Here is a 15513-nt window from a genome sequence, read left to right as displayed (position 1 = left end):
GGGGGGGGGACACTTATCCTGAAATTCATGTGGAACTGCAAGAGACCCTCAATAGACAAGACAATCTTAAAGGAAAGAACATAAAGTTGAAAGATTTTCCCCAACTTAGTACAAAGCTACAATGATTAAAACAATCCGGCAATAGAATAAGGAAAGATAAACAGAACAGAACTGAGTCCCAAAATAAACCTGAATACCTATGATCGATCACTGGATTTTGTTTTGTTTTGTTTTTTTGGTACCAGAATGTTTTAGTCAGCTTTTTCACTGCTATGACTAAAGGATCTGACCAGAACAACTATAGAGTAGGAAAGGTTTATTTGAGGGCTCACAGTTTCAGATGTCTTAGTCCACAGAAGGCCAGCTCCTTCCTCAGGGCTGGAGGTGAGGCTAAACATCATGGCGGGAGAGGGTGGTACAGGGAAGGCGCTCCCATCACGGTGATCAAGAAGCAGAGAGAGACTTCACTCTCCAGATACAAAATATATACCCTGTAGCCACATCCCAACTCCCACCTCCTCCAGCCATATCTACCACTTCAATTAATCCCTACCAGTGGATCAAATCACTGATGAGGTTAAGACTCCTACCATCCAACCATTTCTCCTCTGAACCTTCTTGCATTGTCTCACATGTGAGCTTTGGGGGGACACCTCAGACCTAAACCATAACACAGAAATTGAACCAAGGGGTACTTAACTACTGAACCATATCCCCAGCCTTTTTTATATTTTGAGACAAGGTCTGACTAAGTTGCTAAGGGCCTCACTAAGTTGCTGAGGCTGGCCTTGAACTTGCGATCTTCATGCCTCAGCCTCCTGAGTCGCTGGGATTACAGGCGTGCACCACTGTGCCTGACTCAGTTGCTTTTAAACAAGGATGCCAAGACCATTGAACAGGGAAAGAAGAGTCTCTTCACAAATGGTTTTGAGGCCACTGAACATCCACATACAAAGAATCAAGTTGGACCCCTACCTCACACCATATTAAAAAATCAACTCAAAATGGATTAAAACCTATATGTAAAAGGTAAAATTACAAAACTCTTAGAAGGAAACATAGGAGTAAATCCTCCTAACTTTGGATCAGGCAATGACTTATTAAGATATGGCACTGAAAAAAACAGATAAAATAAGACTTCATCAAAACTAAAACTTTCTGTATAACCAAAGCACTTTATCAAGAGAATAAAAAGACACACTACAGATAGGGGGCAGGTATTTGAAAATCATAACCCTGACAAAGATTTAGTATTCAGAATGCACAAAGAACTCTTGCAACTCATCAACAAAAAGATGGCCCAGTTTAAAAATGGGCAATGGAGCCGGGCATGGAGGCACACGCTGACCACCAGGGAGGTGCAAATCAAAGCCATGAGATACCACTTCACACCCACTAGGGTGGCTCTAATCTAAAAACAAAAACAAAAACCATAAAACGAGTGTTAGTTCTCTCACTCCTGATATGGTACTTTCTGTCTTCCCACTTTCTTTCCTGATTGCTTTGGCTAGGGGTTTATCAATTTGGTTGATCTTACAGACCAGATTTTGAATCTTATTTACACAATCCAAAGGTACATGCAAATAAGATGAAAACAACTGAATTTCAGGTAGGACAACTGCAGTTTTTCTAGGAGAGGAGCAGAGAGCAGGGCCAAGGCCAGGACAGTCCAGATACCCAAAGTAGGAAACGGCTAACACTTTAAGGTGGAGCTCTCCAAGCAGATGGCATAAAACCCAGACTGCAGCAGAACCAGGCATGGACTCCTGTGAGAGCTGCCCACACCAGCACAGAGCCCAGGAGCCTCCCTAGGTCATGATAGCCCAGTGCCCTAAACCTGCCCCGTGCTCCTGTCCATAGGTCCCTCCTCTCTGCGCAGGCCTAGCCTGCCAGCTGTGCCCTTAACCCCAAAGCTTCATGGAACTTTAATGCTAATAGTGCTCATGGCTGCCTCCCCTGCATGGCAAAATCTTTAAATAGAGACTGTGTATTTCAGTTTAATTTGAGAGGATGCATGGTTTGATCCCAGAGGCCTTACCTAATTCCACAAAGTAATAACCAGTGGAAAAGCTGGGCAACTTGCTCCCCCCACACTCAACAGCAATTCTAATTAACGTGACCATTGCTGGGCACCAGAGGCAGCATGCTCTTCCATGTGCACACACCCATGCAGTGTCACATGAACTTGCGATCTTCGTGCCTCAGCCTCCTGAGTTGCTGGGACTATAGGCATGCACCACTGTGCCTGACTCAGCTGCTTTTTAACAAGGATGCCAAGACCATTGAACAGGGAACTCGACGACATATGTGAGTCTTTATCTGTGATAAATACCACTGGAGTGTTGGTGACACTAAGTGCTGGGTCTTAGAAGGCTCTGAGGCCACAACGGGCTCCCAAGGGCACAATCTGGGAAGAAATGGCTCTGGTCTCCAAGAGGTGATTCTGAGATCAGGATGGGAACCTTGCCCAGAGGCCACCATCCTGCTCTACGTCCAGCCCATCACCAGGAGGGTCTCTGGAGAGGCTTCTGCTTCTTGGTAAGGTGAGGGGGGGATCTTAAATTAAGCCCTCGTCACCATTTCCATTCCAGCTTGGAGGAAGACATGGGCTACAAGAGGCTGTATAGCCAGTGACAGCTCACACAGTCACCACCTGCTAAGCACAGCCAGTCCCTGAGCTGGGAAACAACTGCTCCTCAGAAAAAGAAGCCCCGCTGGAGTGCATAGCCCAATAGTTTCCACCCGGGACAGCCAGCTCGTTGCTCTGAAGTGGTCCTTGGTGCCACCCTAGGGAGGAGGCCTCTGCAGAGCAGAGTGACTAAGCTCCAAAGGGATGGACAGTGCTGTACTGTCAGCGCTGGAAGGTCTGGGGTAGGTACATGGCCACTGACAGATAAGTGCTGAGCCAACTGTGCCTCCGCTCTAGGGCAGCAGAAGGCAGAGCAGTTGAGACTTGGAGGAAGCCAGTACTGAGAGGTGAAACAGAATAAAATCAACAGCAGTGCAAGTCTAGAAGCAGTGCTACCTGGCACATGTAGGAGTGCCAACACGCTTTAAGGGGGTTCCTGCCACCCCAAATCCTGCTCTTGTTGGGGGAAACCCCAGCCCATCCGCCCTGGCAGGACGATGGCTCCAGGGCCTGATGAGTGATGTCGGTGCACATGTGCTTCCACTGGCTCTGATACTTGACCAGAATCAGTGAGGTGCCTCCTCCCTAGAAGAGCAGGTAAGATGCGAGGGTCTGCAGCTAACTTCCTGCCTGCTGGATGCAGGACAATGAAATCTGCCTAGGAGAAGCAACTGAACATGAGGCCCCTATGGAAAGGGGCTTCCCCACCAAGCAGTTGCTCTAATCCGGAGGCTCCATGTCCTTGCGAGACCTTGCATGCATAGGTTACCCTGGCAGGGGCTCTCTGGAGCTTAGTGGCAGTTGACACAGGCATCCACATGGCCCCATGCTTCCTGGTTGGAGGGAAAGCCCAGGTGCACAAGGATCAAGCAACACTGGGACTGCGGAGCAGTGTGGAGGGCAAGACGTGCCCGGGAGGAGCTGCTGGCAGGGCTCAGGAACGAAGAAGGCAAGTGACTCTGGAAAAGCTGGCAGGGCAGGCTCTTCAATAGAAAGGAGAGCTTCTCCAAGCTCCTGCACCAGGCAGGGTCACCTGCCCTCTCCCAGACACCCCACCCCAAGAGGGAGCTCAGGACAGTGAGTGAGGGGCCTGGGGGCTTGAGCAGCATAGCAGAGGAGAAGTGCTGAAGGCTGACACAGCACGAAACTGGTAGCTGGAAAAGAGCTGAGCAGAGAGCGCCACTAAAGGTGCACAGAGTTTAAATCACAAAGCACTGAGTACCTAGAACTAGGATGAGGGCAAGACCTGCCCCTTGGTGGAATTACTCCCAGCTTTCTAAAGATAAATTAACCAATTCTTCTTTTTGTGATTATAGACTAAATCTTTTTACCTTTTGTCTGGTAGAATCCACAGGGGTTCTTTCTGCTAAAGCACACACCTTCTCCTCTTCTCTCCTCTTCCTCCCCTGAGCCCAGCAGGGGTTATAAACAAGCAACCTGCCAGCAAAAGGAACTACAAACACCTGGGAGTGCATCTGCCAAGGGACACACACCAGAAGTACACCTAACAGAGGGGTGAGAACCTCCAGCTGGAGGGAAGGACAGAGAGGCCAACATGGGGAAGAAGCACATGAGGTGTCCATACTGCAAAGACCTCACGGGAGTCAGCCCGTGGGTCACACAATTCCAACAGGGTTTCTAGGAACCCTGGGAAGCTGACTCTGAAGTTCACTTGAAAGAGAAAACATGAGGATGCCTAGGGCGATTCTGCAAAAGAAAACCACAGAAAGGTCTCACAGAATAGACACCACACACTGCATAGGGTTCTGCCACTCAGAATCTATGTCCTGGCGGCAGTGCTTCTGCCACAATGGAACTTTTCTTCTACTTTTCTGGAGGTGAGTGGGGATCCACCTACCTTCTATGGCTAAGGGCCAGAAATTAAGCCATTGGAAACTTATTTTCTGGGCTAAGGCAACAACTTTCAGACTACTGTTTCTAAAGTGCAGATGACCCTTGCAAGGTGACAGGGTCTTGGACCTTTGCTGACCTGATGGGAAGAGACAGAGGTGCATGGACAGCCTGCTCCTAAATGTCCACATCTAATCAGTCAGCTGCTGGCCTGGCCCTGGCCCGTGCTCGGAGGCTGAGTTCTACTAGATCCCCCATTTCTGTGGAGCTCACGGGACACTTGGAAATGGCACCTCATGGCTGCAGTACAGGGGTCCCAGGGTTTGGAGGCACCTGGGACTGAGCCCCAGCAGGCTATCTCCTAACTATGGAAACATGGGCACATCACAGTCCTCACTGAGCCTGTTCCCTCCTCGGAATAATTGGAACCACAATTTGACCAGCTTACGGGTTTGCCGGGAGGGTCATGGTGAAACAAGCCACACAGAGCACTGAGTATGTGACGGGAACAAAATGTGCAGCAGCAAACACTGGTTACCCTAAGATCACTGTGCCTAGGAAAATGCGATGGTGAGATGATGGTGGTGGTGATGACAATCATGTCCCACAAAGGCAGCATGAAAAGAGCATGTCTGCATGAAAGGAGGGACTAGCAGGGAAGAGGGCTGGCAAAGTGCATCTTCACCTGAAGGGACAACTGGGCTCTGCAACACTGAGCACATTCCAGGAGAAGGGACAGCACGAGAAGTGTGAGAAGAGGGCTGCTCAGAGCGGGCAAGGGGCTGGGGGTCAGCGCAAGAGGGAGGGTGTATGGGCACGCCCTTGCCAGGTGGCAAGGACTAGGTGAAGACACAGGCTGGCCACATTCAAGATGAGAACACGCCAGACTGCTCGTCTACGTCCCAAATCCACATGCTAAAATCTCACCCAGGGTGGTAGTCTCGGGAGGAACCTCTGGGAGATGATACGATCCTGAAGTGTGACCAGTGCCCTCAAGGAAGGGGCCCAGGAGCTTGATCACCCCTCTCAACACACTAAGCAACAGCGAGAACCAGGGAGGAGCTTCACCAGACACTTAACCTTGGATATCCAGCCTCCAGAGCTGCCAGCCTTATATTTCTTTAAGCCATCCAATGTGTGGCATTTTTGTTATAGCAGGGAGACAGTCCTGAGACACAGTCACAGCCTCCCTGAACCTTCAGAGTGAGATCCAGAAGAGGCACTTGGTAAATACTGCATCAGGTAAGTTTAGCCTGAATGCAAGAGGTGCTTAAAGGGAACCTGTTGTCTGCCTCGGTCTGCAAGAGTCCTCTCTCGCACGGAGGAGCCTCACCATGTACGCCAGAAATAAGACTAAAGGCAGAAGTCAGACTAATGGGCGCAGGAAGAGAGCCCTGCGCCAGCTCCATGGCGCCCAAAGAGGACCAGGCTACGGTCACCCCCCAGCAACGCTGCACTAAGAGGCCTGGGTCTTTTCAAACGCACACATTCAGGCAGACTTGACAGATATCCAAGGAACTTCCTCTCCCTCCAATTTGGGGATGAGGCAGTGAAAGTTCAGGGAGCTACAACATGTATAATAGGAAAAATGAGAAATTATACCCCATTTGTGTATGATATATCAAAGTGCATAAATGCATTCTACTGTCATGTATAACTAATTAAACAAACAAAAATTAAAAATAAAATCTAAGAATAAAATAAAAAAAAAGATTCTATGTCATACTTAAAAAAACAAAAATTAAAATAAATAGAAACTCAGCAAGCAAAGTGCCTGCCTGTGGCCACACCGCAGGGAGGACTGCTCCTGTGTGCACGTGAGAGGCTCTAGGTGTGACATGGGCACATCAAGGATGGGAGGGAGGCCAGTGGAAGGAGGCCAGAGACTCAGACTTCAAACTTTCTCCAGACTCACTTGGGACACACTTTGTGTGGCATAAAGTGAACTGGCTGCCCAAACCAGGGGACAGCCCTTAGCCTTCAGCGTCACCCCTCCATCCTGCAGTCAGTTCTCCTCCAGAGCTCACCACACATCAATTTTCTCCAGCCTGGTGCCCAGTCACAAGCAGGACCTTCGCACAGAGTAACTGCTCTGCCAGTCTCCCTACCAGGAAGGGCTCACAGTCACTGGCTGGGCAGTGGGGGCCGAGCTGGCAGGTTGTGACAAGAGCAGAATCGTGATGGACAGGTAACAGTCACAAACACTGAAGAACCAGCTTGCTTCTGGTCCAAGACCCAACCTGGCATCAGCACCAAGGAGGACAGTGTACCAGCAAGGCCCCCGAGGATGGGTCCAGCTCTTCCTTGCACATAGCCCATAGCAAGAAGCCTGAGGCTCCAAGAAACCAAGTGGACTCCAGAGACGGCACACTCCTGCACATGAGGGCCCGACGCCCGGGGCCTTCACACAAGACGCAGGGCTGCCTTACTGGAGGTCCCAGACGCGGGACCCTCTGTGGAACACTCGCTACCCAGGGCAAGCAGCCTCCGTACATGAAGGTGACTGTGGAGGGAGCAGAGTAGGGTGGCGGGGGGGCTGGCTGAGCCCTGGCTCTGCTGCAGCCACAGCGCTTTCCTGGGACAGACCCACCCACCTGAGAGCTCTTGTGGGAGTGAGGAGTAGGAGCCAAAGAAGAACCCCATTGGGGGAAACTGGAAACTGAGAGAAACAGCTGCTTATTTACATCAAGCTGTGAGGGGTGTCATGCCTCTTAAACCAGAAAATAAACTCTCAATCCTCACTCTCTCAAGTATATAAAATATTTGAGGATTTTTTATAGTTGTGATCAAAACTTTCATCTCTTCAGCCACCACTAGCCATATCTAATTAGGATGAGGTGTGTTAGTGACAGGACTGTGGCCCAGGACTTCTTTCCTTGTGATATTAATTGCACTTAAAGAAAAAAGCATGAACTGTACTTATGTTCACTAATTAGTATGGTTTGCTGGTTAATAATGGGAAGTCAAACTGCCTTTGTCTTGTCATCTGCAATTAGCTAGAGATGTTTAAAGTTCTCCTTTTCCTCCTGGCAGATGCTCTGAGAGAGGGGCTGCAGACATGGAGGTAGGGCTGCCTCCCCCAGCAGCCTTGGACACCTTGTGTAAGGAGTTCTCCAGATGGGCCACCCGACCCCACTGTTGAGGACCCAAGGTGCCAGACAGTACCCCTAAAGCCATCTCTGCCACAGGGAGTGGGGGCCTCAGAGGCAGAGCTGGTGGCACAGTGAACTCTGGCTGCCTTTATCCACGCCCATCTCTGGATGAAGAGCTGGTCCTGTGGGTATGGCAGCAGTACTCTGATATGTATTCTGCTTATAATTCCAGGAGTAAGGGGTTCCGGTTTAGCCAGGGGAATGAGACCTGGAGTCCACTCTGCAGAACCCATGGGAGGGGAGGTGTGGTTGTGGCTGCAGACCCAAGGCAAGCAGGATGGGAGGGGTGGCCTTGAGGTCGACAGCTCTGTCCCCCTGCCCCACTGTGGTTCCCATGGCCCCTCTGCTCTGCACTTTTCTCCCCGGAGGAGGAGGAACCAGCCAGAGATGTCAGCCTCATCCCCTGGGAGCCAGCACAGAAGGGACCACAAGTCAGAACAAAAGAACAAGGCTGGGAATGCAAGCTGAATCCACAAAAGGAGCAGAGTAAGCCAGCAGCAAAGGGACCCGGGAGCGCAGGAAGCAGGAGGGTGGAGAGAGCATCCAACATGGTCTCGCTGAGAGGCACCTAGAGAGGAAGGGCACGGAACGTCCTGTTGGGATCACCCAGGCAGCCTGGGCAATCTGGGGCCACCTGCTACACAGGGCTACTAAGTTTCAGTGGGACTAGCCATAGTAACACTTATGATAGATAAAGCACGTTCCCATGGAGAACAGCTCTCCATGGGATGGGGCTGCCTAGCCCGGGGTCTGTGGCTCAGGGGAAACCACCTACACAGGCTCAGTGAGGACAGACAGTCCCTGCTGGAGAGGAGCCTGGGGCCAGTCACACAGCCCACAGGAAACAGCGGCAGAGTCAGGATCTGAACACAGATGGCCAGGCCCTGGGTTCCTGCCCCCCCACTCCCCACCCAGCCTCCCCAAGGGCAGCATGAGGGCTGACTTAGCAGCAGACACCCCTTGGCCCCAGGTGCGCTGGTGGGAAGTTCAGAGGCTCACGGCCACTGAGGTAAGAGCAGATGCTGTTCCCCTGGCCCCCAGGCACCACCATGTCTTATTTTCCTTTTAACTAGAAAGAAGGAGAGAGAAGTAAAATAAACAAGAAGAAACAAGCTGAGGACTAGGCAGTCAGAGGCAGAGAGAAAAACCTGCGGTCAACATTCGTCTGAAGGAAACCCACACGAGGAACCTGTACCCTGTCCACCTGCATCCCAGGGACATGCCTGGGGCAAGGTGCAGAGCCTACTCATAGAGGAGACCTGCAGTACCTGTGCCACAGGGGCTGCCCATGCCCACTCTGGCCTAAGGGCCCAAGAAGCTTCTATCTTCTCACCTCCCTGAGAAGAGACCCAGGGTTAGCAGTTTCTCCAAAGCCACATGGAAACAGGGGAGGGCAGGGGTCAGGGTCAAGGCACTCCTGCTCCTGAGGAAAAATAGAGGGTCCAAATTCAAGGGCAGCCGTGGGCAACCAGCCAGCTGCTTAGTCATAAAGCCACAGACCTGGCATGTGCTTAGCACAACTCATTTCTAATTCCTCTTGGCCTCGTGTACATTATGAAAACAAGGCCCTTGGGCTCATTTCAATTCAGGTCAACACCAAGGAAACCATGCATGTTGACACACAGAACATCAGGGTCTCCCTGGGGCTCAGTAAATGGATGCACCAGTCCTCAAGGAACACCCGGCCCCCACCTCAACCCTGGCTTCCTCAAAGTCAACGCGAAACAGGCCCTTGTTGAACTGCCTGGAGGACTCAGTTATTAAGGACAAAGTGTGGAATGTCCACAGGTCAAAGAAGAGGGGGTAGAGCTGCCCACCATGATGCTGAAACCTGGCAGCCAGAGTGAGGAGGATGTCGCAGACTGTGAACCGCGGTGCAGCAGCAGCCAGAGTGGATGCGGGAGGCTTCAGAAGAGGTGGTAAGAATGATGCTCCTGACGCTGAGCTGTGCTGCAGCCTGCCACCTGTCTCCTCACTGGCACCCAGATGTGGTTGGCCTGCAGCCTGCAGCCCCACCCCGGCCCTCCTGGAAGGCTGCCTCAGCACAGCAGCGTGCTACTCCACCATCCATGAGGGCAAGGAGTCCTCCCAGGACCCCTTGCTGTCCCTCTACAGCTGACCTCCTGAGGCTTCAGGGCTGTTACCTAAGTGCTGCTATCCACATTTACTTCCGAAAAACCAGCCCTGCCTGCCCTGGATGGCGCTCCTGGGGATTTCCAAGGGACAGCCTTCTCCCCTCATGGCTTCTCCTAACAGGGTCTGGGAAGGAGCCTCTCTCCTGGGAAACACTTCCTTCTCCAGGACTTGAAACAGAAGTGCCCTCCCTGGAGCCCTGGCTCACAGCTTCTGCCGGGATACGAGGCCAGGATGCAGGAGTGCCCTGAAACAGGTTCCGCTCTGGTTCCCTCCAGCTTCACACTTGCTCCAGGATAGAAACGCCACCCAGGGCACAGGACTCCACTTAGACCTGGCACAGGTCCTCAGGTTCTCTACAGCACCTGTGCCATTTTCCCTACAGCGAAGCCAGCCCCTGCTTGCCATGGCCCTCCACCATCATCCTACCACCGTCCTCATCCCCTGCCCCTCGGCCCTGGCCCCCTCTCCCTTTCCCTGCAGTCCTGTCTTCACTAGCAGCTCAGATCTTGCTGTTTATTCTCTGCGCAGTCACAGTTGGAACCCTCCACTGTGAGCCAGGAGGGCAGGAGCCTGTGCTGCTGGCTGCTGCATCCCCAGAGAAGACAAGACTGTCCTTTAGTACTTGCTGAGTGGACAGCGAACGCGCCAAGCCTCTGCACAGCTTCCCACAGGGGTCTCCGCTCTGCTCAGCCCCACACCTGGGCTTCTGCCCAGCAGGGACTCAACCAGACCTCTCTGGGGCCAACCCCACCTGTGCTGCTAGGGCCAGCAGGAGCCCAGCCCCCACTGCATCTCCTCATGGCTCACCTGAGCACCTCTGGCATCACTCGTCCTTCAGGGCCTGCTGCACATGTGGGGCAGTGGGAGCCACCCAGCAGAGGCCAGCAGTCTGCTACTGGCACAACTGGAACTCACTTTCCATCACACCACTCTTCCATTCTCCACACCATTTCCAAAGACAGGGAAGGACGCATGTCTGCAGGACAAGCCCTGACAGGGATGGGATGCGAGACCCAGGATCAAGGCAGTAAAATGTGGGCAGCCCTTTGCCACACCGTGACAGCTGAGCACCATTTCAGGACTCACCATGTCAGCTCTCTGTTTCTGGCCTCCCAGTTCCTCCAGAGCCTGCGTCAACTGAGCCTGCAAAATAAGACCAAGCCGGTCAGAGGCTATGTGTGAGCACTCCCTCCCAGGGCTGCAGCAAGGACCCTCCCCCACCTTCACTGCAGCCTCCTCTCCCTGCTGGGCCAGCAGGGCTGGGAGTTGGGCAGCTGGCAGCAGACCAGGTCAGCCAGGGTTGATTGCCCCTGCAGACAGGACAGGATCCCTGTTTGATGAATGTAACCGAGTGAATAGTCTGGTAACATGACACCCAAAATCTGTCCCAAACCCTGCTGCTGGGTTATGTGTGGAGACAGGAGACACTTGGCATGGGGTGCTCAGTGCCCTTAGTTGATGGAGGAAACCATCCACCTCCCTCTGGCACATGCACATTCTAGAGGAACTGAATGATGTGGCTGTGCTGATAGGCTACATGCCACACAAACCTAAAACTCCACATAGCCTGTTCTGAGTGGGCCATGGAAAGGCCAAGCAAAGAAGCAGGGAGTTCTTGACCAGATGAGCCAAGGGTGGCTATACTGGGCCTGAGCTGTACTCCTCCTGACCAAGAGCCTATGAGCACCAAGGCACCATGTCTGCCATAGCCATGGGGCTGACATCACCAGCTCCAACTCCAGCCAAGACCAGCATCCCTGAGGCTGCCTGGAACCTGCTGAAGCAATCTAGCAATGAGAAGCTGTCTATGGGAGACCCAGCAGCAGCTCCTGAGGCCACCTGGGAAGAAGCACAGACCAATCCCAGAGTGGCAGCGCAGGGACCCAGCCCTATGGGCATGGTTGGCCTCCAGAGACACACGTGGCCTGTTCACAGGCCATGTCCTCAGGTCAGGGTAAGACCACATAGTGAGAATAGATCACAGCCCCCACAGGCACTATGCAGGCTGCCTCTAGTGGACAGGAAGCAACACATGGAGAAAGGGAGGATGCCGGCAAGGGAACATTCCCTGCCCTAAGGCGAACAGCATGAGCTCCATCTCTAAAGCCACCACAAAATGAGTTGACCACATACAACTATGTCAAGAAAGAATATGGTCATCTTCACAGAGCCAGGGAGAAAGCCCACCCCAGAAAGGCAGACTCCTTGTGCTGGAAGCTCTGCGAGAGGCTAGAGGAACCATCCCTTCAACTTGACTCCTGGGCAGCCACCTTCAGGAGGTAGCACCAACTGGACCTCCTCCTCGAGAGGCACCTGCAGACAGGGAGGGCAGCCGAGCACCTATGGAGGCTCCCAGCACGGCGACTCCTGACTGCTGTTAGCCACCTCTTCACAATCCTGGCAAAGAAGGAAAACTGAAACCTAGAAGCCAAATCCCACCGCAAGCCTGATCAGTGGTCAGTGACCAGGGCAGGGGAGCTGGGGGCCAAAGTCCCGGGGCCTGTTCTCAGTGCACAACTCTTCCACTCTGCCCAGAGGAGGAGGCTGCTGTTTCTTGGGCAAGGGAAGCATAGCAGATGCTGACACCCCCACCACACTCCAAACACCTACAAAGCAATACAAAAACATAAGCTATGGGACAAAAAAGCGGGCAAGATGCACACTTCCCAGAACAGGAAACATACGACGGCATGCACAGGAAGGCAATTAACATGGGCAGTAATGAGGAAAATGCAAATCAGGACCAATAAGAAGACACAAAAACTGCAAAATTCAGAACTCCTAGTTACAATACTAGAAGTGGAAAGGACATAAGTCAATGGAGTCTTATCTATGTGGACACGGGGAAGGAAAACTACTGGGAAAGCAATCTGGTATTTTCTTAAAGTTTAAATCTGCATAACCTATAAGTCAGTAATTCCACCCAAATATATATTCAAAGAAACTATTACACATGCTTTGACAATCCTACCTCTGTCCACTGGCCACTGAAAGATGGTGAGCAGCAGCTGCCTTTTCTGACTACAGTGCCCGCATCTGAGAGACAAACAGGACACCACTGGGACTTCACCAGTGCCTGCTCGAGCACCAGCATCAGCAGGCACCCAGAAAGCTCCCCCAAATCAACAGACATGTCCCATCGATTCCTACCAACTCCAGACAGAGCTGTGCCTTGGTAGGACAGTCAACCAGAACCAGACATCTGTGAATGTGCCATGTACATATGTGATGAGCACTGGGCGATATGTCACATCTTGTGGCTCAGTCAAGCACTTCTGGCAAAGAGGCCTCCTGAGCATGTGGCCTGAGCAAGCAGCAGGGTGAAAGGCACCTACTGGGGGGAAGAAAACCTGTCTGCTCCACAGTGGAGGCTCTGTCAGTCACCTTGTCCGCATCTGGATAGTGACTAGATCCTTCCCAAGGTCCTGAACCTTGTTCACCTGAGGCCAAGCAACAGGTTCAAGACCATCACCCTAACAGCCCTGTAGGGTCTGTGCAATAAGGACCCTCTCACCTTAGACAGACATATAGCAGCAGTCACCAGGAAAGGACAGACAGGGGAGGCTCTTCTCCCCAAGCTCATGTGCAGCACCTCTAGCAAAGGCTGTTCCTGATGCAGTGGGGGGTCAGCAGAGACAGTGGGAGCTGGGCTCAGCTCCACAGTATCTCCTCCATGCTCTTAGGGGCATCAGTGTGGCTTCTTCTTGCTGCCTCTGCAATGACCTCAGGAAACGAAGCCGGCCACACAGTCCATCTGCTGCTGCCTTCTCCTTAAAACTTCCTGCTAGGACCAGGCTGCCTTCTAAGCAGAAAAACCCCACCAAGGTATCTTGCCCACCAGCTGTTCCCTGAATGCCACAGCTGATCTGCACATCTGAGCCAGTGGCCTGGTGTTGATGGCCTTCGGTTATGTTCATTCCACTCAAGCTGAGAAAGCTTCTGCTCTGCCCAAGATGTCACCACCATGAAGAAAGCTAGACCTGACCTTAAGGCTGCAACTGACAGGGAGGCTGAGGCCCCAGAGTGGGGTGCTGGAATCCCCACGGCAGCCCCTGTTTAGTCTCTGGAGAGGTGGAAAGCTATCTCAGAGACAACTGACAGGGCAGGTCTCAGTATGCAGGGGTTGTCTCCAGGGACCATGTGGCAAAGGTGGCACATTGCCAGTACAGCATCCACTGCAGGAACACACATGGCCAGCTGGGCCCTGGATGGGGTGCTGCGTGTGCTCGGACACGAGCCCTAGACACACGCATCATTTGTGACACGTGGATGCTGTGCCAGGACCTCAACAGGGCTATTTTTATCCTGAAGTGTGAAGTGGCTCCTGATGATCTCGCACCCCTGCCAGCGCGCAGCAGGCCCAGGACGTGGCAAGAAAACCTGCAGGAGGACGCAAGCTGGGACAGGACACCTCAAAGCCCTGATGGGGGCTGGCAATAGCTTCTGCCCAATCACAAGATGGCTGGCTGGGAGGACCCTGAGAGCAGAGTAAGCCCCACGTAGAGGCTGTAGCCCATGCAGGCAGATCTCCCCAAGGTCACAGTTAACACGGGAGGGGCTTGATGAAACTCAAGCCACAGGCCGCCCACTTTCCTGGTCTAGCTGACACAGACGTGTGACAAAATGTGACAAGCTAGCCATCCTGAGAGATCTTTCTAGGCCATAGAATCAGGTCTCGTTTGAGGCTGAGTGCCTTCTCTGCAAGGCAGTGGCCTTGGGGTATGGCTATGGATGCAGAAGTACTCTTGCCTATGGATGGCAGCTAGAAGACAGTTAGCTTCCACTGGCTGCAGAGCGAGCTGACTCCCAAGCAGGCAGCTCCATGGCCAGGTGCACGGTCTGCAGAGCCTGGTTAGGGTACAGGCTGCCAGTCTGGAAACTTAGTGGGCAGGAGTGGGCTTTGCTGAGGTGGAAGACATGAACCCTGCCCCAGAATGCCCTAGCACATTCAGCTCAGTGTTAACGATTCTGCAGGGCACTGGGTTGCAGGTGTGGGCCTGGGTTGGCTCCCCAGCATTACCAGGAATTTGTTAGAAGCACAGGGTCACAGGCCCCAGTCCTCATGCTCTGAGTCAGAGGGAGGGTCTAGTGTTCTGACCAGCCCTGTAGGGATGTTGATGTAAGCCCAAGTCTGAGAATTGCTGCTGGGGGGACTGAATTTAAAGCCACACAACCAGAGTTCAAATTCTGATGTTTCTTCCTGTCAACAATGTCATTCTCAACCAATGGTGATTTCCACAAATTCTGATGAGCTCAGCTGTCAGAATCTTATTGTTCCATCTATAAGATGGGCATACCATCCCTATCTCATGGGGTTGTTTTTAGAATTAAAAAGAATGTATGTGAGAACTTGGCTAAGGCACAGCAGGTGTCCTTGCTGAGAGGCGGTGTGGAGAATCACCCTCCACCAGTGGGAAGGAAGGAAGACTTCCTTTTCCCACGAGGCTCACCTCCTGGCACATGCCTCTGTCCCAGCCGGCGCTGGAGCCTTCCACTACGTGCTGAGGACCAGCGCTTTCAACCTGTCCCCAAGTTCCTAGTTGTGCTCAAACACAGAGACGGCTTTCAGCCTGGAGATCAGGTGTTTTTTTCCTTGGCTCGCCCTCTTACCATTTCAAGGTTTCCCATCATGCTTCGTCCCTGCTTTTCACAGTGTGATCTTCTCTAGCTCTTCACACAGCAGAGCCGTAAATAAACACACTCAGGAGAAAAGAAAGTCCTTTGCGAGGGCAGTGCCATCTGAGC

General features: G+C 52.5%; 1 protein-coding gene across 10 annotated transcripts in view; it reads right to left on the bottom strand.

Moving 5' to 3' along the window:
- Positions 1–15513, bottom strand: part of Mad1l1 (mitotic arrest deficient 1 like 1) — a 352396-nt gene that overhangs the window by 138666 nt on the left and 198217 nt on the right. For 9 of the 10 annotated variants that reach the window (XM_015502048.2, XM_048785332.1, XM_048785333.1 and 6 more), the window contains one exon: positions 10855–10911. The exons of the other annotated variant lie outside the window; for it this stretch is intronic. In XM_015502048.2, coding sequence (XP_015357534.1) covers positions 10855–10911 — 57 coding nt within the window. The remainder of the gene's footprint in view (positions 1–10854; positions 10912–15513) is intronic. 10 annotated transcript variants of the gene reach the window in all.

This window comes from Marmota marmota, unplaced genomic scaffold (genome assembly GCF_001458135.2).
Source record: "Marmota marmota marmota unplaced genomic scaffold, marMar, whole genome shotgun sequence".
Lineage (NCBI taxonomy): Eukaryota > Metazoa > Chordata > Mammalia > Rodentia > Sciuridae > Marmota > Marmota marmota.
The sequence above is the reverse complement of the archived record's forward strand: the minus strand, read 5'-3'. Positions and strand labels throughout refer to the sequence as shown.